The 22,024-nt window shown below is 47.2% G+C and overlaps 1 protein-coding gene across 2 annotated transcripts in view; it reads left to right on the plus strand.

Annotated features, from left to right (window-relative positions):
- The window catches only part of ADCK1 (aarF domain containing kinase 1), a 113,380-nt gene that overhangs the window by 68,673 nt on the left and 22,683 nt on the right, over window positions 1–22,024 (plus strand). For both annotated transcript variants that reach the window (XM_063090741.1, XM_063090742.1), the window contains 2 exons: window positions 6,009–6,167; window positions 16,073–16,231. In XM_063090741.1, the coding sequence (XP_062946811.1) occupies window positions 6,009–6,167; window positions 16,073–16,231 (318 nt within the window). The remainder of the gene's footprint in view (window positions 1–6,008; window positions 6,168–16,072; window positions 16,232–22,024) is intronic.

Below are 22,024 nucleotides of genomic sequence, written 5' to 3' on the forward strand. Positions count from 1 at the left end.
CCCGAGAAAGAACACAAACTCCATGAAAGACAAGGTCTGCGTGTCCTTGAGCTGTTATTGCTGTTATTATTTTTATTATAATAAATTGCTCTGAGTGGGAAGCTGGGGGTGGAAGCCTTCCTTTGAGGCAGGGCAGCTGTTGAGTGGGGCTGAAGCCCAGACTTGGGGTGGGGAGGGAGAGGCACTAGGTGGCTTGTCCTCTCCTCTGACCACCCAGGGTCTACATGGTCATATTTGAGAGTTTCTGCTCTTACCTTGCCACATGTTCGCTTGAAGACTGGGAGAAGCAGCAGCGTGCAGGGGGCTCTGTCTCCAGCAGGTCCTGCTGAAATGCAGGTGTGCTCTTCAGAGAGGTGGTTGCCTTCTGAGGTCTCCTCGTGGCTGAGACTGTGTCTGTTTTTGTTGGTGCATGTACCTGACATGGCTTCTGTCACATGATGGGCCTGCAGCGGGTATTTGTTGACTGGTTGGCTTGGAGTAAGGAATAGCAAATTGGTTTCATTTCACATATTAACTCTGGTCAGTTGGTAGTGGCTGCCTGGAGGACTGTGTTGAGAAAGATTCCAAGGTGTCATCTGGGCTCAGCAGGAATGCGTGCAGTGATTGATTAGTGATGTCTGGCATGGGTGTGCTTGGGATGTATTAGTTAGCTACTGCCACATAACAAATTATCCTTCAAACAGTGGTTTAAAGCAACACACATTTGTTGTCTGACAGTGTTTGTGGGTCAGAAGTTTGGGACTGGCTTACCGGATGGTTCTGGCTGAGAGCCTTTCTAGGGCTGGAGGATCTGCTGGAGGATCAGGTTGGCCCCCTATTGGCAGGAAGCCTTGGTTCCTTGCCATGTGGACTTCTCCACAGGCTGCTTGAGAATCTTCATGACACGGCAACTCGCTTCCCCCAGAGCAAGCGATCCGAGAGAGCTAGGAGGACATCGCAGTGCCTTTCATGATTCAGTCTTGGAAGTCATACACTGTTGCTTATTCAGTGTGCTGTTTCTTAGGAGTGGTCATTAATTCCAGCTCACACTCGAAGGGAGGGGAATAGGCCCTATCGCCCAAAAGGAAGAGTATTTAAAAATGTGTGAACTTATTTTAAAACCTCCACAGGGGAAATGAGAATGCATGGGCCACTTATTTGCTGCCACTGTCAGGTGTCACCTTAGAAGGTACAGGAATGACCCTGAAAAGGTGGGATAAAACCCAGACATGTTTAAGGGGGAGGAGCAATAATTGCAGCAAAATGGGGTATCAGCTGATAGGGCTGCTATAAGATAGAGGGGTGCGTGGGGCAGGTCCCTGGGGAGTGGTGCCAAGAGGAGTGGATGGGTTCCAAGCAGAGGCATGTGAGAGGTAGTCGTGGGTTTTCTGCCCAAGGCAGACGTCAGAGTTTTGCAGAGTCCTAGCTAGCTAGAGCTATCTTGTCTGTCTTAAGCTGGGAGTTTGGAGGGGTGTGGGTAAGGTTCACTCTAGCCACTTCCACTAGTGAAGAGGGGGACTTGTCTCTCCCCCCTCAGGCACTGGTGGATGGCAGCTGGCCGCCTGTTAAGCAAGTGGTGGGCCATCTCAAGACCTGAGAGCCAGATGTTGTTTGCTGCTGATGCCATGGCAACCTGCCTCAGGTGCCCTGGGCAGTCTCCCCAGCTCCTAAGTGGGAACTGCCTGGCCTTGGCATCTAGGCTGGACTTACCTGCTTCAAGACAGGTTCCTGTCGGCATCTGGAGCCAGGCAGTTCGGGATTTGTGAAATGCATTATTGATATGGTAATGTAGTTTCTGAAAACAAAATCAGTCTGATGTGAATGAGTATGGGGACAACAGGATGGAATATTTGAAACTGGGCCATCTTAGAAAATCCAGGCCATCCCCCATCCTGTGATTGGTGAGCTAGTCACCATGCGGGGACCCGAGGCTGGCTAGGCTGCAGACTCCACAGGGGTTAGCTAAGACACTCCAAGTGAAACTGCCCCCCGGCTTCTCCAGAAGATCCTGATTTCCTGTTGCCTTATTTTGGGCCGAATGAAGACCATGGCCAGTGGTTGTCTATTCAGTTTGGCATTTGGAAACATTGCCCAGTAACCTGGCTTCGTGGGAATCTGCTTGGCTGACTTTCTAGAGAATCACTCTGCCCTGTGGCTCAGGTATAATGTCATTTGGTCTCCTGATTCCCAGACCCCAGCTGAAGCCAGACTGCTAAAGACTCAACTGGCTCCAGTCTGACAAGCCCTTAGGGGATGACACATTTCTTCTTGCCCTCTGATGTTTCTGTGCTCATAAAAAGACAAACACCTCTCCCATTCCTTTATACACACACACACACAGAGAGAGAGAGAGAGAGAGAGAGAGAGAGAGAGAGAGAGAGAGAAAGAGAGAGAGGGAGAGAGAAACTAAACCGTATAAAGCCAGGGAAACTTTTTTCTTGATTATTTTTCCTTTTCCAGTCAGGGACGTCGATATATTTGAATCATGGGCCGACAGTAATTAAAAAGCACATAACTAGTCATTTTAAAATGCAGTTGTTTTACTTAATTGATTTTGCTGCCAGATCCAGAGGGAAGAAAAAGGAACAGGGAGAAAGAAAGCCTTAGAAAGGGAGACAAGTTCCTGTGAGTGACTGGAGGCAGCTGAGGGCCCTGCTTGAGTCTAATTGCTGCAAATGCTGCAGTTTGTTTCTGCTAATGGTTTTCTGCTGAAAGGGCTGGGGGATGAGGCCTGATTAGAGGGGGTTGGCGTTTGTTTCAGCTGCATGGGGGGTATAATTCTTTTTGTGGGACGGGGGTCTTTTTTTCCTTACTATCTATCAGCATAAAGTACTTCCACTGAACACTTCGAATCAAGGTTCCATTTAGAGATACTTTATTCATATTTAATTACAGGCTGCAGCACCAATCTTTAATTACCTTTTTTATAAGCCAGCTAGCAACATCCACTAGCAATCAATTATTGCGTGTGTATATGTGTGTGTGCCCACACTAGCACAGGAGGGTGTGGGCGTGTGGCTTGCTTCCTGATGCAGAGGGAAAGCAGGGCTGTGGGGACACTGGGGTGGGGGGATTGGTGGGGCGGTGTGCTTGACAGGCTCCCTGTACCGAGTGAGTAGTGCATCTTTGCTTCCCATGCCAGTCTCTGCTTTCACTGGTAAAATTGTCAATTTGGGAAAGTCCATACAGCTGGGCCTTGTTTAGGGTGCTGAGGTGGCAGCTGGGCTTGGGTGCTATCTTGGGGCCCCCTTGATCCCCTGGTGGGGGCAGGGAATTGTGGGAAGCCCCTTCCTGTCCCCTGGGGATGTGGCTTCCTCTGGCCCTGGAGATTAGGATGTGCTTGCTTCTGCCTTTCCCTTCCTCCACCTCTCCGTGGGGTGCTCTGGCAGCTGTTGTTGCTTGCCTCGCAGCCCCAGCAATGCCATGTCACTCTTCAGTTGCCATGACTCTGCAGTGCTCCTGCAGTGACACCGGTGAAGACTGGTTGTCCTTTGTAGACAACAGCAGAAATTCCTGGGAGCCAGGTAGAGGCTTGGGGTAGGGAGCGAGGTCAGATGACCCCCAGGTCCCTTTGCAGCAGGAAGGCTGGGCCATTCTAGCTGCCTGGGAGATGAGGGTCTGAGTTCACAGCTCTCTTCAGAAAACGTTCTCCTTGGTGTTCCTTCAGGAACTACCAGAGGGTTTCCGAAGGGGCTTGGTGTTGATCTCATTATGTAATGGCCGTGAGCATTGCTGAAGCTCCACCTTCCCTTCTTTTCCTGGACCCTGTCCCAGCAAGAGGGCAGGGAGGGGATGGAACTCACACTTACTGAGTGCCTTGGGGGTGCTGGGCACCAGGCCCATGTTTCTTTCATTTATCCCAGCTGGGGCCTGAGAACACACTGTATCTGTCAGAGCCCCTTCAGTTGTGTGTGACAGAAAACTTAAACTGACATAAGCAAAAAAAGGAATTACAGGGTGGGTAGTCAGGCATGGCTAGATCAAGGGCCCAAACCTGCCCAGGATTCACTCCCTCTGTCTCTTGGCTCTGCTTTCTTCTTTGTTGCTACTCTGTGACCCTTGGTGGCTCCAGGCTTACATTTTTATGTTCAAATTCAACAGAAAGAAACTCTTCTCCTATAGTTGAAACAAAAGCACAACAGTTGAGGCTGATAGGGCCAGTTGGGTCACTTGTCCATTTCTGAACCAATCAGCGTGGCCAGGGTACTCAGGGTTCTGGTTGGCTGGGTTGGGGTCTCACACCCACCCTGGAGGAACAGGTGGAGTCTGCCTAGGTGAATCCCATGCATGATGTGTGGTTTTGCTGTTTTGCAAAGTTACACATTTGAGGTCTTTGGATTAGTAGGATTGTGGGGGCAGCAAAGTCTAGCCACTTCAAAGAGAAGAAAGAGTTGATTCAGTTCTTCTGCAATGGAAAGAATAGCTGATTTAGTCATTCAACAACTCTTGTGTCTGGCACTGACTAGTTCCAGCCCTGTTCTAGGTGCAGGGGATTCAGCAGTGAACAGAACAGACAAAAATCCCTGCCGGCTGGGAGCTGATGTTTCACTGGGGTTTACAGGGGTGATGGTCCTAGTGGTCTCCCATCCCAAGCCCAGGTCCAGGATAAAGGGTTCCTGTGCTGAGAGACTCAGGGTGATTGGGGTGGGTGATGTGGGAAGAATCTTGTCTTTAGGGAGCCTAGAACTCACCAAGGAGGGGAAAAGACAAGTGGGTTGTTGGGGAGGCAGGGAGTACTAGGCACTGGGAAGGGTACAAATGAAGATTTCATGAGGAGGAAGGGGACAGGGAAGCCGATCCCATGCTCATCTCTTGTGACAGAGAAGTGTAGTCCCCTCCCCATGTTGTCTGGGCCTTTGGCCTCTGCAGAATGTTGATAAATGGGATGGAGTTTAGTGAAAGCCACAAAAATGATGACAGGACTGGAGAGAGTGATTTATGAGACCAGATTAGCAAAATGATGGTACAGCCCAGCAAACGGGGGGATGGGACGGTGGCTGTGGGTCTTGTGACTTCCAAAGTCCTAGTAGAGAAAAGGGGTTGAAGGGCAGGACAGAGTGGGAGGAAGGGAGCACAGACTGAGTAGGCCTCAAAGCATGAGAGCCTGGGAGGGTGGGGAGGGAGGGGACTAATCAGGTACATACACATTTATGCGTGTGTCTGTGTGAATTACTGGACTTTCCAGAATTGTGAGACCAAGCAGGGGCTTAAAGAATGGAGATTAGGATTTCAGCCTCGGCCAATCTAGAGAAAGGCATTTGGAGGCCTTCCCATCAGGTAGAATATTCACATCTGGACCATGTAGGTATGACTACTCAAGCCAGAAAAAAGTTTTCCTTTGGGAAAATTGGTATGGAATTTCGGAGAGGGAAGGAGGGAAGGAAGAAGGGAGGAGAAGACGGAAGAGTAAAGAGAATATTTTTTCACTTCGTAGAGAGCAAAACTGAGGCCCAGAAGGGCCAGGGATTTGTCTAAGGCTACCTTTGGGTGGCACTGGAGATGAGGACCTGGGATCTCTGCCAGGGTGGCTGGGCCAGGAGTGGGTTCAGGGACCCATGTTGAAGCTCCTGCTCAGCAGGAATAAGAGGTGGTTGTTGGGTTTGGAGCCTCTGGACCAGGGGTCTTTGGGCTCACTCAGTTGGTGGAAGTGAAACAGCTTCCATGCGATCCCTCTCTTGGGCTGCCCTGGGCCCACGTTCTGTTAACTTTTGATTATGCACATGTGAAGCCCAGGAGGCACAGCTGTGGGTAATTGAATGGGCAGATGATGCACAGTTGTGAACGTTCTAGACAGCACTTCCTTGGCCTTTGATGGAGGTGCTTAGGGCACCGTGCACATGTATGCGGACACACCCTCCACATGCCTGGTGTGAATCCACGGCAGCAGGGGGCCCAGGCAAGGCCCTGGGTTGGCACACAACTGATGAAGCAGAGAACTGTCAAGGGGGCATCGGGCAGCCCTGGCTCTGGGCCCCTCACGGAATTGGATCATATTCTCAATTGCTCTCTCCTCTCTCCACTCCTGACAGATCCATGATTTGTTCATGAGCTTTGATGACACCCCTCTGGGAGCGGCCTCTCTGGCCCAGGTCCACAAGGCAGTGCTGCGCGACGGGCGGATGGTGGCTGTGAAGGTCCAGCACCCAAAGGTGCAGGCTCAGAGCTCAAAGGACATTCTCCTGATGGAGGTGAGAGTTTCCCCTTCTCCTTGCTTCATCCTCAGCCTACATTTTCCTGGGGTCCAAGCAGCCTCAGTGAAACTGGTTTAGGCTAGTGGGAGGAGCATCATCCTCTGAGCAGTGAGTGGGAGAGGAGAGACCATGACACAGGCAACATTGTGACAGTCCTGCAACCATAGGACCCCATGGTGGGGCTGGTCAGTGCTTCTTGTTTTGTGCCTGGCAATTGCCTGTGATGGTCTCAGAACATGCAGAGCAGCTGCTGGGGCCAAGGGGACCTCGGGGGATGTTGTAGAAGTGACATGAACCAAAGGTGATTTCCATGGCAGCAGAAAAAGTTACATTGTTGTTTGTAAATTATAACAGAAGGGACCATGGTCAACCAAAGGGTATGAAAATGACATACAGATCATGGCAAGTTTGCTTATCTCATATTTGTTTTCAATGAATGAACTCACCTGCCTGAAGATGGCCCTGGGAGAAGCCCCAGTGGAGACTGTGCTCCTCAGTTTTCTCACTCCATACCCAGAGCAAGGGAGAAAGAGGGTGAGCCGGCCACTGCGTGGGGCAGCAGCCAGAGCTCCCCACAGGGAGGTCAGCAATCTGTTTAACCTGCCAGCATGTCCCTCTTCTTCCTTTTCTCTTTCCCTTTCCTTTGTTCCCTTTTCTCACTGGACTCTTAGTTTATTCCTTCAACTCACTTTAACTAAACTTAACGCAGATATTGAGGGTCCCTTCTGCACTGTGCATGAGGTGGGCGCTGGGGACATGACAGTGAGTAACTCCGTCTTCATCCTTAGGGAGCTCCCTGTTTAGTGGGGGAGACAGGTATGTAAACAAATAGCCACAGTGTGGGGACATGAGCTCTGTCTAAGGGATGTTTGCAAAGTGCCCTGGAGCACTGTGCCTGGATGGATGAGGGTGTCAAGGGGGCTTCACCAAGGAGATGATGTTTGAGTGGGCTTAGAGCAACAGGGTGTGCTTGGAGAACTTCAGCTAGTTCAGACGGTCTGAGCTGGGAGTGGTTGGAGATGGGGCTGGGAAGGTAGGCGAGATAGACACAGAGGGCCTTGTATTCCAGGCTGAGGCGGAGAATGGTATACATAGTCAATACTCGATGCGTATCTGTGGATCTGATTTTCTCCTATAGTCAGTGGGGAACCATTTAAGAATTTTAATCAGGGGACTGTCATGATCAGATGTGCATTAGAAACAAAAATCTTGGCAGTGTGGAGGATGTATCGGAAGGCAGAAAGACTGTAGCCAGGAGACTAATTGAGGGGCTGCTGCATTGGTCTGAGAGAGAAATAATGATGTGAAGCAAGACAGTGTAGTGGGGGTGGAGGAGGGATGACTTCCAGGAGTAGAATCGGCAGGACTTTGTGACCATCTTTACACGGGGAAGGGCAAGGACTGGTACGAATGAGGAGATGGAAGTATCTTAGGTTTCTGGTTTAAATGATTAAGTTCAGTGTCTTTGACCATATATATCAGTCAAGGTTCAGTTGGGAAAAAAGAAATTGCTCTAGGTATTTGAAACAGAGAAAATTTAAAATAGAAAATGGGGTTTACAAGGGATGGAATTGCTGAGAAGCCAAATGGGATGGTGAGATGGTCACCAACAGCAGAAGCCACTGCCGCCCTCAAGGGGGAGGGACAGAGAAGAGGTGGTTCTCTGCAGCCCAGGAGCTGGGGCCACCTGGTGGAAGCTAGAACTGTGGTGAGCTGGTCCATCAGGAGCTGGATCACAGCCGTAGGACCTGAGAGTTGGAGCCACAGCTGCTGCTGAGGCAGAGGGTTTTCCAGCTGCTCCTGTCCTCCAGTATTCCACCAGTATTGCCCATTGGCCAAGCCTTGCTGGGAGCAACTTGGCAAGGGAGCCTGGGAAATGTATGTTCTGCTGACAGTAAGAGGACTGGGATGGATCTCAGAGCAGAGTGAAGTGGGCGATGGAGAAACCGCGCCGGGGAAACATTGCTGTTGGAAGTTTAGGATAAGGATATCCCCGTTGGTCTGGAGTTCAGGTTGGAATATAGATTCAGGACTATAAGCAAGGACACTCATGGTAGCTGAATCTGGGGGAGTAGTTGAAGTCACTTAGAGAAAGTTTGTTGAGTAAGATAAAAAGAGAGGGGAGGAGGGCAAGGGAAGAACTGTGAGGAATCTCATCATCTGGGGAGTGAGCCCAAGAGGATAAGTACACGAAGGGGATGGGGGTACGCGTGATGAGAGAGACTGGAGAACTAGGGTTGAGCAAAGCTGCTACATCCAAAGCAGAAAATTTCAAGAACAGAGCACCGTATCAGTTGTCTAATGCTGCATAAAGAACCACCTCAAAACTTAGTGGCTTAAACAAGTCATGTGTTTTGCTCATGAATCTGCAGTTTGGCCAATGCTTGGGAGAGACACTCACCTGTTTCATTCAGCACTAGTGGGGGTGGCTTGACTAAGCACTGGAGGACCCACTGCTGAGGTGGCTCACTCATGTGGCTGGCAAGTGGGTGCTGGCTGTTGTCTGGGAGCTCGGTTGGGGCTGTGGGCCAGGGCATTTGTTCCTCTCTATGTAGGCCTCTACCTGGCTCTCTGGGCTTCCTCACAGCATGGTGGCTTAGTTCTGAGAGCGAGTGTCCCAAAAGAATAAGGCTAAAAGTGCATCACAGTTTTATGACCTAGCCTTGCAAGTCCTATAGCATTACTTCTTCCTTACTCTATAGATTGAAGCAGTCACAAAGGCCCCCTTAGTTTGGGGGTGGGGAATGGAGGAGTGGCAAAGTTCTAGAAGCATATTAGAATGGGAGATATTGTTGCAGCCATTTTGGAAAATATAGTCTGCTGGAATTACTCAACGTTGTCAAATGGGAGATATTAGTAAGCACTGAAAAGGGTATTTTGGATTTGGTGATTGAAAGTTGTTAGGAAAAGCATCTACCGTGGCGTGAGTGGGGTGAAAGAGATTTGGGACCCGGGGAAGTGGAGACACTTAATGTAGCATATACTCTTTTCAAATGTTTAGCAGGGGACTGCTGGGGAGAGTTAGGGTAGTGGTTAGAACAGAGAGATTTGGGCAGGCTTGTAGCTGATGGGAAGGGAGGTAGGGAATTGGAGGTTCATCAGAAAGAAGTTATTGCTAGATCGAATCCAGAAGGAGATTCCAGAGATTGGACACCAAGGACATAGATGGAAGCATTAGCTTTTGATTGGTCTTTGTTTTGAGACCAGAAGGAGGCCGTAAGGCTGGGTACAGATGAGTGTGTGGGGCAGAGGGGACAGGGGGAGGGAAAGTGGGCAGTGGAGTGTGTTCCAGCCTGATAGCCTCTATTTTTTCTCTGCAGTAGGAGGCAAGACCATCTGCCGAGAATGAGGGGGTGGGAGGTGGCATTGGAGCCTCAAGGGGAGTGAAGGTTTGGAAGAGCTGCTGTGTGCCATGGCAAAGAGAGCTGGCCAGGACAAGGGAGCAGAGATGCTGAGTGGCACTGGGCATCCGCCTGGAAACCTGATTTTTCTGGAGCACCCATTGGTGGCTATGAAAAGGCCATAGATAGGAGTGAACTGGGAGTCTCAGAGGATCCCTAGATTTCCTGGTCCCCAGCAGCTGCTCCTGAGTCAGGCAGGACCCTGCCTCTGCCTGGCAGTGCCATCAGGGCATCCTTGGGCTGGGAGGATGGCTGTCCCCTTTTCTCTGTTCAGCCTCACTAGCTCCCTAAGTAATGGTGGCTGTGAGGTCAATAGCAATAATAGCAGTAATAAAGATTTGGTATCTTCTTTCCTGAGATAAGGATCAGATGCTTTTCTTGGGAAGCATGGTCTGACAGGTCATGTGCAGAGTACAGAATGGCTCCTTGGCAGTGGCTGAGGCAGTGCTGGGGCTAGGATCATGGACAGACCAGAGACCCACGCTTACAACCATCAGGGGAGCAGCTGGACAGGAGGTCTGAGGCCACGACTGTCAGGGACCCATCAGCATTAGCAGCAGCACCAGTGGCACTGCCTTCTCACTGGGCATGGACTCTGGTGGATAACCTTCTATCTGGGTTACCTTCTCTATTATAAAACCAAGAAGAACCCAACTGGAAAGCTCATTTCAATTGATATTTGAAATAATTATTATTTTTTCTGACTACAGACCTAAATGGTGTCTTGGTTTTGGAAACAACCACCCCAGAAAGGTGCTCAGGCATACTTGGCAGGAGAAGAATGATTTCTAGAGGACGTTAGGGCTCCCTTAGCCACCAGAAACTTAGGGACAGTGGGGAGACAGCTGCTCTTCTGCATAGCCTTCTGGGCTTCCTTTCATGCTAATTCCAGGTGTTGTGTGCCCTCATGCTTTTCCCACTATTGCACCTCCCTCCCCTCCAACCCTGTGATTGAGCACAGCCTGGTCTTGAGAGGAAGGCAATTTGATTAAAGTAATTCACACTAAAGAGAGAGTGACTGATAGGCTTAACCTCTGGATATTTGCAATTTAAGAGGCAAGCTTGTAAATTGAAACACTTATCTGCTGTAAGGTAGAGAGGGATAGAGGTCTATGGGAGTGAAATTTTGGAGAGTGAAGAGGTGGGGACTACTGGTTGTATCAGTTAGGATGCTTTTGGCTGTAAGAATCAGAAAATCCTACTTAAAGTGGTATAGATAATAGTAACTCATATTATCTCACATGTGAAGATACCACACCTCATTGTGGTTTGTAAGCCCAGGTTCTTTCTAGCTTTACTCTGCCATCTCAGCTTCCTGGCTTGTCCTCTAAAGCCAGTGCCCCTCATGGGCCCAAAACAGCTGCAGCAGTTTCTGGTGTTACAAGTAGGTGACATCTGGATGCCTAAGAGGGAGTTTTCCCCTCTCCTATTTCTTATCAAAAAGGAGTTCCTGCCTGGCTAGTTAGCTAAGTTGGTTAGAATGCAGCCTTATAACACCAAGGCCATGGGCTTGGATCGCTGTACCAGCCAGTTGCCTGCCCTGCCCCCCCCAAATTATTTAAGAAAAAAAAAAAAAAAAAAAAAGGAGTCCCCTAGTAGAATTCCCTGTATTTCTTTTTAGCCAGAAATAATGCCCATGCCTAAAGTGGTTTTGGCAAGAGAAATGAGACCACCTTGATAGGCTTAGACCATTTGCAATTCACCTTCATGAATGATGCACAAAATCGGGGATCTGTTGGCCAGGAAAGAGGGGGAGATTGCTGTTGGGTTGGCACCCAATAGCATGTACCTTGCTAGTGTTGTGTGTCTCCTGCGAACCTAGCACTCCTCTTGGGGCAGGGGGACAGTCTCTGGGACAGACTGTTGACTGATGACAGAGAAGTGGAAGCCGACTTTCAGTAAATGGTGTTTGATGGATCTGATGGTGTCGGTGACTTTGCACAAAAGGGAAAGGCACAGCTGAGGATGTTTTTCAGCTTTGTCATTATCACCTGATATTGTCCCTTTAATAGTTGGGGCAACTCTACTTCTAGATGCATGGCCGGTGATTCTTATTGATTTGAGTGGCTGTCCAAAGCCAGACTAATTGGGCCCAGAGATTGGAACAATGATTCAGCAGGAAGGGGTGAACTGACGAGGTCTAGTCCACCTGTCTGCTGGCTTTGCAGCAGTTCTTTTCTGCTCACAATGGTGGGGAGCTTAGTGGGCTATATCTTGCTGCTATTCTCAGTGATGGAGAGCAGAGTAGGACTCACATGATCTGAGCCCGTGGTAAGACCGTAATCCCCAGGTCCCAACCACCCTGTATCACTCCCAGTTACCTCCTAAGCTTCTGAAGTCGATGATGAGCAACCCTTGCTCTATCACCCTCAAGGAATCTAACCATGGCCATCTACTATGCTCTCCGTGTACCATGAACGAGGTGCTTGGCTATGTTAGAGCAGAACTCTGGCCTGAGCACCAGAACCTGACCACAGCTTGATGTTATCTGGCCCATCCCAAGGGTCTCTAAAAATAAAGACCTATGATAGTCATGTTTTTGACTTTTTTTGAGCAGCATTTTCAGTGCATGCTGTCTGTCATCTTATTTCTTTTCTAAATGTGTTGCTTGAACAGTGGGTGGCTAGGTAATGTTCGTCTTGGCACAGAATCCAACAGCTGATTTTGTTTTTTAAAATATATATAAAAGATAAATCCAGAGACATAGGCCATCCCATGGAAACTTCTCTTTACCCTATAATTCTGTTTTCCAGAAAATGTGCTCTTTAATGAGTTATCAGAACAAAGATAAACCCCATGAATGGCAAACTATTTACATCACTCTGAATTGATTTTCGATCCTTGCCGAACATTCATTTTTACCAGTTTGGATTGGTGCAGGTGTTCTATCCAGTGTGCTACTTTTCCATAGAACATTATTTCTTTTATAATATGTAATAACTCGATAACAGCAACTCACATTTCTGTTGCACTCTGCAGTTTACGAAGCTCTTTCCTATGCCTTATCATGAGCTTCTTATTGTATTGTTTTGTATTGTATTGCACGAGGCAGAACTGCATAAAGAAAGAACAAGAGAAATGTGGGTCCAGATCCTGTTTTGACAATTACAAACAATGTGACCTTGAGAAGTGCTTTAACCTCCTGGAAACCGTTTCCTTCTCAGTAAAATGAGCAAGAAGAGAATTAATGAAATGTATCTATATAAATGCTTGTAACACTGTGCTTGGCATGTCATAGGTACTAAATAATAATTCCCATTTTTTTTTGCTGTTATAAATAACAGTCACTCATTTTCAGACTTTCATATGACTCTCCTTTTCTGTGTGGACCACAACTGATTTTTCCTCCTGTGAGCCAATGACCCTTTTATTATTTTACCTTGAAGGAACAATGAATTGCTGAATATACCTTGATTAATTCATAAGGTTTCAGATCAAGTAGAATTCTCAGACATTCTGAAACTGCGATTCCCCAAAATTCAGAGATAATTGCTTTTCCCTCCAAAAGCTCAGAAACAGAAAAACTCAATCCATTTAGATAACAAAAATGTGAACACATGCGGGAACTTCAAATGGTTTGTAGAAAAATGGAATTAAAATATAATATGAATCTTTCCATGAACATTTTGAATATAATTATCTCAGAGGAGAATACAAACCCTTGGAAATATTCATTTGTTTATTGATTCATTTATTCACTCATTCATTCAAGTGAGTATTCAGTAAACATCTGTTGAGTATTGAGTATGTGGGAGACACTTTTGAAAACATTGGCTGTTTTGAGAATTTTATGGAGAAAATACATTTTGGGAGAAAAATCAAAAAGTCAGATTGATAACACATGTTTTTGGTTGATTATGCCTGTTGTCAAAAAGAAAAATCGAGATCAATCTACTTAGGGCAGGCTCTTAAGAAGGGAATTGAATAAAAACAGAAGGTGAAACTTGGGAGTTTTATTTTACTCTCCACATCAGGAAAAGCCAAAAATGGCAGCAGCCCAAACCATTTGGACCAGATGACTCTTAACCTGACCCCCTCTCCACCCAGTGAATTTCAAGGGATTGGTGCATCCTGTGAATTACGTGCAAAATTCTGTTGAGTAGGTACATTTTCTGGGCTTCATAGCTGGCATCAAGTTTTCAAATTGGTGACCTATAAAGTGGATGGTGACCACCGCCCCTCCACCAAAGCTAAGAACCACTGACTTCCGTTCAGACAGACCTTCTCATTTTAAAGGAACCAAGGGAGTGATCCATTACCCACAGAATGCTTTAGAAACCAGTTTTATGAGTACTGAAAAGTTTTTTGAGTTATGAATTAGTCTACTAATTAGTTATTAGCAGTTAATATTAATCAATAAAATCTATGACTGCTTTTATGATTAATAACATTAGGTATTAATAATAACCAATCATGCTAGTGATGACTAATTACATAATTGATCAGTAACAAAAAAATCTTTAATGTGCTTTTCAGTGCTCTTTGGATATTAATGATAATTAAAAATTTCACAACTAACAATGACCATACAATAAATGATGAGGGATTAGTATTTGGCCAGAAGCTTTACCCCCAGCTATAGACCTCACCAGGCTGCAGGTAGCATCTTGTGTGTACCGACGGCTGGCCAGGATAATCACCCGTAGGGTAATCAGTCAATATTGATTGAGTCTCATTGTGGCTCCTTGCCTTGCCCCTCCTGGGCAGGCCCTGTGGAATTTAGACTGGACAGAAATGCTATAGAGCTTTTCTTGCCTGAACTCAGAGCCCAGAGAGTGGAATTCAGGTGGCTTAGATGATGTGTGTGCCCTTGGCCCAGGCCTGAGTGAGTCGCTTCTGTTTCCTGCGTGCCTGCTCTGCCCCCACTTTGGTGCAGCCAAGGGCCATCTCAGGGCACTGTGATTGGATGCGATGCTGGGTCTGGTACATGTGGTCCAGGCCTCTCTGCTGCCAACTCTCCCTTTCAGTTTTGTATGACACAAACAGAAACAAAACATAACTAAATTGATTATCATAAGGTCGTAGGTCCAGCCCAGGCAAGACTAGACAAGACTGAAAAGAAATTAGACTACAGCCTAATGTAATTAAATAGGGTTTTGGTAGAAATTGAGTATAATAACCCTCTGTGTTGATACTGTTAGAGTGGAATCTGGTACTTCACCCAGGACATAGAATTTAACAACAAAAGCTGTTAAGTAATGCCTTGCGGTTAATGGCCTTGCTTGAGATTTATTTCTTTTGTATCCTATGTGCTTAACACAGTGCTCGACATGGTATCCTAGACCAGGGCAAAAAGAAGCATAAGACCAGGCTCTTAGTAGGGGCTCAGTAAGTCCTTCTGGGGAGGTTGGAAGGGGAAGGTCTTTTGATACCAGCTGGCCCACAGTTTTTAGTTCTTGCTCATTGCCATCTGCTGTGGCCAGGAGTGGAGATGGGTATCCTTGGAGAACTCGGACTGTAACCTATTCCGAGAATTACTGATCAGTCAGTGGTTTTCCCCAGGCCTGGCTTTAATGCCAATAGGAGGGCTTATAGGAGAGCAGGAGTGTTGCCTTCTGTATTTCCCTCTTGGGATTCTGAAACACCTGTCATGTCCCTGGTACACCCATTGCAGAACTATCATCCATGAACTTGTGAGACCATCTCAAATCCAGGGCCCCAGGGGTCTGGAGGGGACTATGGTGTATTCTATACATGTCACTGGGTTGTTGTTCTCTGCCCATGATGTTTAATGTCACATCATGAAACTGACACCTGAATGCCAGACAAGTCTCCTAAAACCCCCCTTTTTCATCATGTCATCACTGAAGAATCCACATTGGGGCCAAATAGCGAAAAATCTGAGCTTTTAATCTGGGTGGTCAAATCCCTTATCTCTTGTTCCTCTTGTCTTGTCCAGCCTTGTTTTCTTCTTCCAATTTATTTTTTTATCCTGAACTATTTTAGACATACAATAAGTATAGAAAATAGTATAGACATTTAAGTACCAACCACTCAGCTTAAGAAATAAAAAAAATGACAGTCACAGTTGAGGCACTCCCTCAGCATGTTGTAAACAGGACTGTGAAGAACAAATTTGGGGGCAGCAGTTTAGCAGAATGCTTAGGAGCAAGGGTTTTGGAGTTGGGGAGACCTAAGTGCAATTCTGGCTCTGTACTTCCTCGATAGGCAAATTTGGGAAAATCATATAGCCTTGCAGAGCCTTGACTTCCTCATCTGTAAAATGGGGGTGACAAGATGTACCTTCCAGAGTGGTTGCAAGGATCACGTGGAGCAGTGAGTGAAGTGCTTAGCCCAGTGCCATGGATGGAGCTATGGTTACTGCTGGCGGCTGTTGGGCTGTCATTGCCTTGGACTTGGTGCAGACTATAGAGATGGGCCCCAGCAGAGCCGTTTCCCTTCCCACCCTTACTCCAGGAGAGACCCAGGCATGAGGGTAGGAAATGTACCTCCCTTGGTGGGTGCCGTGAGCCAATTAATAGGGTGCTTGGTGGATTTCAGGTGCTTGTCCTGGCTGTGAAGCAGCTGTTCCCAGAGTTTGAATTTATGTGGCTGGTGGATGAAGCCAAGAAGAACCTGCCTTTGGAGCTGGATTTCCTCAATGAAGGGAGGAATGCTGAGAAAGTGGCTCAAATGCTCAAGCACTTTGACTTCTTAAAGGTAGGAGGGGCAGGACAATGGGCAGATGTGGTCTGGGGGAAGAGTGCAGGTGGAGGGAGCATTGGTCTCTGCCATGATCATCTACCTTTCAGGACATGAGTTAGGTCATCACCTTCCTTAGTCTTCTTATTGAGGATGAATGGTTTGTCACTAGTGATGCACATTAAAGCTTTTGGAGGCAGTTTACAAAGAAGAGACCAAGTGTGATTGTTGACCTGTCAATCAATTAAACAGATGTTTATTGAATAATCTACAATTGTAAGACACTGAGCACTACCCAAGGGCCTATATGCCGTGGTCTCTGCCTCCATGAAGCATGGGATGATGATGCTGATGATGATGGTAGCTAACACTACTGTACCCTGGCATTGTTCCAAAGACATGTATATTGCATTAGTTCATTAAATAACATGGTTAGCTCTGCTATAACACAACATATATGTTCCTAGAAATCACCACAGTATGCAAAATTGCACAACAGAAACCACAGGGATTATGGGGAAAATGGTGTTTTTAGACCCCATTTTGGAACTAATAAAAACAGTAACATAGTTTTACACATGTTAAAGGGCTAAGAAATACATAAGATCACAATACACATGGCTCTTTACCTTGAAATCTGCTCATGGCAGTGGCATAAGAAAGGTTGCTGCTTGTGGTTATTATGAGGTGGTATATGGAGGGTCATCTGAAATGGGATGGAGAGTTGTAACACTAGATGTGTGTGACTCACCCACACATGCTGATATTTGATGTGTGTGTGTGCTTGGGGCACGGTTCAGCTGGATGCAGTTTTGTGTGTTTTTCACAGGTGACAGTGCACATAAGCAATTGCAAAATTTGCTTTATAATCAAACTGTTCCCTAATATATCAATCACATTGGAACAAATTTGTGTTTTTAGAACAAGTATTATAGCAGAACTGCCTGTATATAATAGAAGACTCTTAACATGGGAATCAGTGCCAAACAATACAAAGTCAGAGCTGTAAGTGCCCCGTGAGAGAAACCACTCCTAAGTGCTCTGAGGGTTCAGAAAGAGGGACTCTGTGGTCCGTCAGGTCAGGAAAGGCTCTGCTGGGGAGGTGGCACTGGAGCTGGTCTTTGAGACTGTCCTGATGTTCTCCACGGGAGACACAGGGGTTGGAATGAGAGAGATGCATGCAAACACCATTGTTCTTCCAACACATTTTGTCCTTAGTGGAGTTTGTACTCCCTCCAGGGCAATGATACAGGGGTTGGAGGGACACTCTGTTAGTTTGCACAGAGAGCTTGGCTTTCAAATCTAGAAGAGATCAGCTGGTCTCTCTTCCCTGAGGAGGCCTGGCGAATGCAGGAGGGAGTCACAGAGCCCTAGGGCGCTCCATGTGCTAGTTGCAGAGCAAACAGTCATGTAGCCCTTTTCTTGGGAAGGGTGGCTCAGAAGGTTGAATGGAAAGGGCTCTATTGTCTGTACTAAAGTGTTCATGGGGCTCCTGAAGACATCATGAGAAACAGAGGTAGTGTTTGTACTTCTCCTGTACTTCTGTTGCTGTGCTAGGAGCTGGGGGTTGGCCTCTGCCCTGGAAAACTCCATATCTAGTAGAGGAACAAACACACAAATGTGTCTATAGTACAGGTGGCTTAGTGCCATGACAGACACTTGCCTACATTTCTGTGCATTCCCAAGAGGAAGTACTTAATTCCACCTAGGATAAAGATCTCAGAGAGGGCTTCCAAGAGTGTTGACTGTACACAGGGGTAGGCAGTATTTATCGACTTTTTCTCCTGTGCCAGGCATGATGTTGAATCCCTCCAACAGCCATCATCCCATTTTACAGATGACAGTTTTTAAGTAAAAGAGCTAGGGCTAGAACTCAGATTTTCTGACACCAAGTCTGGTGTTCATCTCAGGATATTCTATTGCCTTTTACCCAGCAGGGGTGCTTCTTAGAGCCAGAGCTACGAGTCAGACAAACAACCATTTTGTCTACTGTTTCCATGGAAACAGCAAAATTGTCCCCTGACTGGGGCCAGCTAGCAACTGCCAGACCAAGACACATAATAATAATAATAACACAAATTTTTGAAATGAGGACACCAAATGGGTAAATAATTAATGTACCGATTTGACCCACTGCTTCTAAAACTTGCACACCATTCCTAAGACAATGGTGAATTAAGGCTCCTGAGTAATTAATTTTGCCTAAACACATAACAAGTGGGAAGTGAATTTTGCGCTGTGAACCCAGTTCAGCTCTTAAAACTGGAGATGGATTGCTTTTGCACACTGGCACCCCATCACAACACCTGTGCGTAATTAAGCCTCAGCAAAGAGTTTACCTCTCAGTGTGTGCTGCATCTTCCAGTACTTATGTGGGTTTAATAACCTCAGCCCTGTGCTGTAAATCTCTGAGCCTCAGACAAGTGTTGAATGCAAATATGGTGTCAGGGAGACTGGGAGAAGGTGAGGGGCAGCCAGCCCGAACAGTGAAGATCAGGGAATTAGTGGATTTCGCATCAGAGTGTGTGTGCTGGGGGGAGGAGACAGCTGGGGACAAGGTAGCAGGGGAGAAACCTTATCACTGCAGGGGTTAGGACTGGAAGAGATGAGAGAGTGTTTGTGTGTGGAGGTGGAAATGGGCATGGGTCATCTCATGAGCAGGGCCACTCCAGGGTTTCTTAGAGATAAGGAGCTTGAAACTCTCAAGAAATTGTGGACAAACCCTAATGGGATGTGCATGCTTTTGGGGAAATGTCATAGCTTCCTAAGAATCTCAGAGATTAAGGACCACTGATGTATAACGATGAGTACTTAACATTTTTTGCATGCATACACTGTGCTAGATACTTTTAAAAGTGCTTTATATGTATTTAGTCTTTAATCCTTGTAACAGCCTGTCTTAGTCCATTTTCTGTTGCCATAACTGAATACCTGAGACTGGATAATTTCTAAAGAAACAAAATTTATTTCTTACAGTTCTGGAGGCTGGGAAGTCCAACGCTGAGGGGCTGCATCTGGTGAGGGCCTTCTTGTTGGTGGGGACTCTCTGAAGAGTCCCGAGGTGGTGCATGGTGTCACATGGCAAGGGGCTCATGAGCGGTGGCAAAACTGGCTTTTATGACATATCCACTCTCCTGAGAACTAGCCCATTCTCTCTGTAACCCAATAATCCACAAATGGATTAATCCATTCATGAGGGCAGAGCTCTCATGACCCAATCACTTCCCAAAAGTTCCCTCTCAACACTACTGCATTGGGGACCAAGTTCCCAATACATGAACTTTGGGGGACACATTCAAACCATAGCACAGCCCTACAAGGGAGTTGCCATTATTAGCCCCATGTCATCAATGGGGAGACTGAGGTCCAGAGAGATCAAATCACTTGCCCAAGGTTACACCGCTTACCAGTAAAGGGCACAGGCAGGCTTTGAATGGAGGCCATCTAATTCCAGGTCCTGCATGTTAAACCACTGTGCCGTTCTGCTTTCATAATAATTTATGGGGAAGATCTGAATTATAGTGAGCATAACTCTCAGCCCTGGTGTGTCCCAGAACCCCCTGTGAAACTCTATGTGGCTGTCAAAATGGCAGCTGATGTTTGTCCAGCAGCTGCTGAGTGTCTGGGACTGTGTCGAGCAGAGTTCTCTGCTCGTGCTGGTGGGAAGTGGGGGTGTTGCTTCCACTGTAACTGCTACCACCATTTTACAGTGATGGGGACACTGGCACTCAAACTTACGCATAGTCACACAGCTTGTAGATGGCAGAGCTGGGTCTCCAGCCAAGCAGTCTGACCCTGGGTCTGTACTGTGCTCTGCTGGGCTCGGGCTCCCAGAGGACTGCAGAGCTGGGGGATGGGCACTGGCCTGGACCAGTCAGCGCCTGCCTCACAGGCACATTGTCCAAAGCACGGGAACAGAGTGGAAGCACAGGGTCAGCCAGGCTGTGAGGCTGAGGCCCAGGGTCCTGGGCTGGAACTTCCATAGTCTGTGCCCTCCTTCTTGGGGTCAGCAGTGGCTCAGTGTGGGGGGCGGGCAGAACCTACAAGAGTGGGGCCTCTGTTCTGTGGCAAAGAGGTCAACCCTGGACCCGGGGTCCTCATGGCTAGGATGTGACTTTGCCTGTGGGGGTAGCAGGTATCCTGACCACGAGCCTCCCAGAGTTTTGTTTTGTTTGGGGTGGGTGTGGTTCTTATTGGCTCTGTAAAATTCGCGTCTTTCATTTTTCCCTTCCGTGATGGAAGAAGTGGAGGAAGGGGCAGTGGTGAGCATGGTGTGGAGCATGGTGGTGAAATTCTACCTAAGCCTTCTGGAAGGTGGGAACACATGGTGATTTAGAGGCAGGTCCCTTGTCTTAACTGAGTCATTTCATGTTGCATTTGCTGAGGGACACCTGCTCTCCTCCTCGAGCTTCCATGACAAGTGCCTCTATTTCCCAGGTTTGACATTTTGGTCATTTCAGATCTAAGCAGCGGAAGTTGAAGCAAGGGCCACATTCCTTGTATTTGGAGAGAGACTGGGGGAAGGTGGAGGAGGGGACGCCAGCACACCCCGGACCGTGATTCACAAGCCCAGAGACTCTCCAGCATTTGGGTTCCTCTTTCCATGTGTGGCTCTTTCCTGGCTGTTTTCAAAGTTGTCCCCGGCAGGCCCATCTTGGGGTTTGACTTCCTTTCTCCAGAGCCTGAGGGGCCTACTGCCAAGCTCAGCTTTCCAAATGAACCCGATGGAAGAACTTAATCCAAAATATGAATTCTCTTTCACTTGGAAACCATGAACAACAACAACAACAACAACAACAACAACAACAACACCACCACCACCAAACTTGCACTTTTTTTTTTTTTCCTGACCAGTAAGGGGGTCGTAACCCTCGGCACAGTGTCGTCCGCACCGCGCTCAGCCAGTGAGTGCACTGGCCATCCCTATATAGGATCTGAACCCGTGGCCTCGGTGCTACCAGCGCCGCACTCTCCCCAGTGAGCCACGGGGCCAGCCCGCACTCATTTTTTTTAAAAAGATACTTTTTGAAAAATGTCAAGCAAGTCTACATTTTAAGTAAATTTAAGTCAATTTTCAAAGTAACAGAGCGTCACTGATTTCTCTGTTGGCCCAGATTTTCAAATGGCAACACTGCAGGGCAGTAGCAAACTAAACTAATACTTTGAGTTCGGTTGGAACCTTTGTTCTGACCAGAGTGTTTCACTTGTGTGTACAGCCCCGTGTACTCTCAGAGCTCCTAAATGAAATGGGGCAGAAACAATTCTCCCTACCAGTGGGGAAGATTGAGGTGTGAAGCAGTTTAGTGGCTGGTCTAAGACACAACAGGGCAGAATTAGGAACAGGCAATAGGTCTCTTGACTTGAGAGTTACAATCTTATTGCTAGATGAATTTGAGGGGTTAGGGAGAGGGAAGATCTCATTCTCCAAAGCATTTGAATGAGCTGACCTTGCTTCTTGATTTGCAATAGGAAATAAACCCATCAAAATTTAGGGGGAATGTGACATACTGAAAGGCCAGTAATTCTTCCCTCCTGGCTGTTGTGGCACTGATGGGTCACTTACTCATGTGGCAGCCTGGAAGCCCTGGGTGCAGTCCTGTCTCTTGCCTGCTCCTGGGGAAATCTGTTCACTTTTTGTCTTTTGGGTGTTCTCCGAGTCAAAGGGGGTTAGAGAACGTATCAGTTTTTAATGCATTTATCTGTGTGGGTAACTGAAAGCCCCCTGTAGAGTGTCTTAACCAGAAAGGATTTATTTTCCTCACATAGCAAGAAGATTTGCAGCAGTTTCCTGCTGACATTGTTTTAGTGGTT

The sequence above is a fragment of the Cynocephalus volans genome, chromosome 3 (genome assembly GCF_027409185.1).
Source record: "Cynocephalus volans isolate mCynVol1 chromosome 3, mCynVol1.pri, whole genome shotgun sequence".
In the NCBI taxonomy this organism is placed as follows: Eukaryota; Metazoa; Chordata; class Mammalia; order Dermoptera; family Cynocephalidae; genus Cynocephalus; species Cynocephalus volans.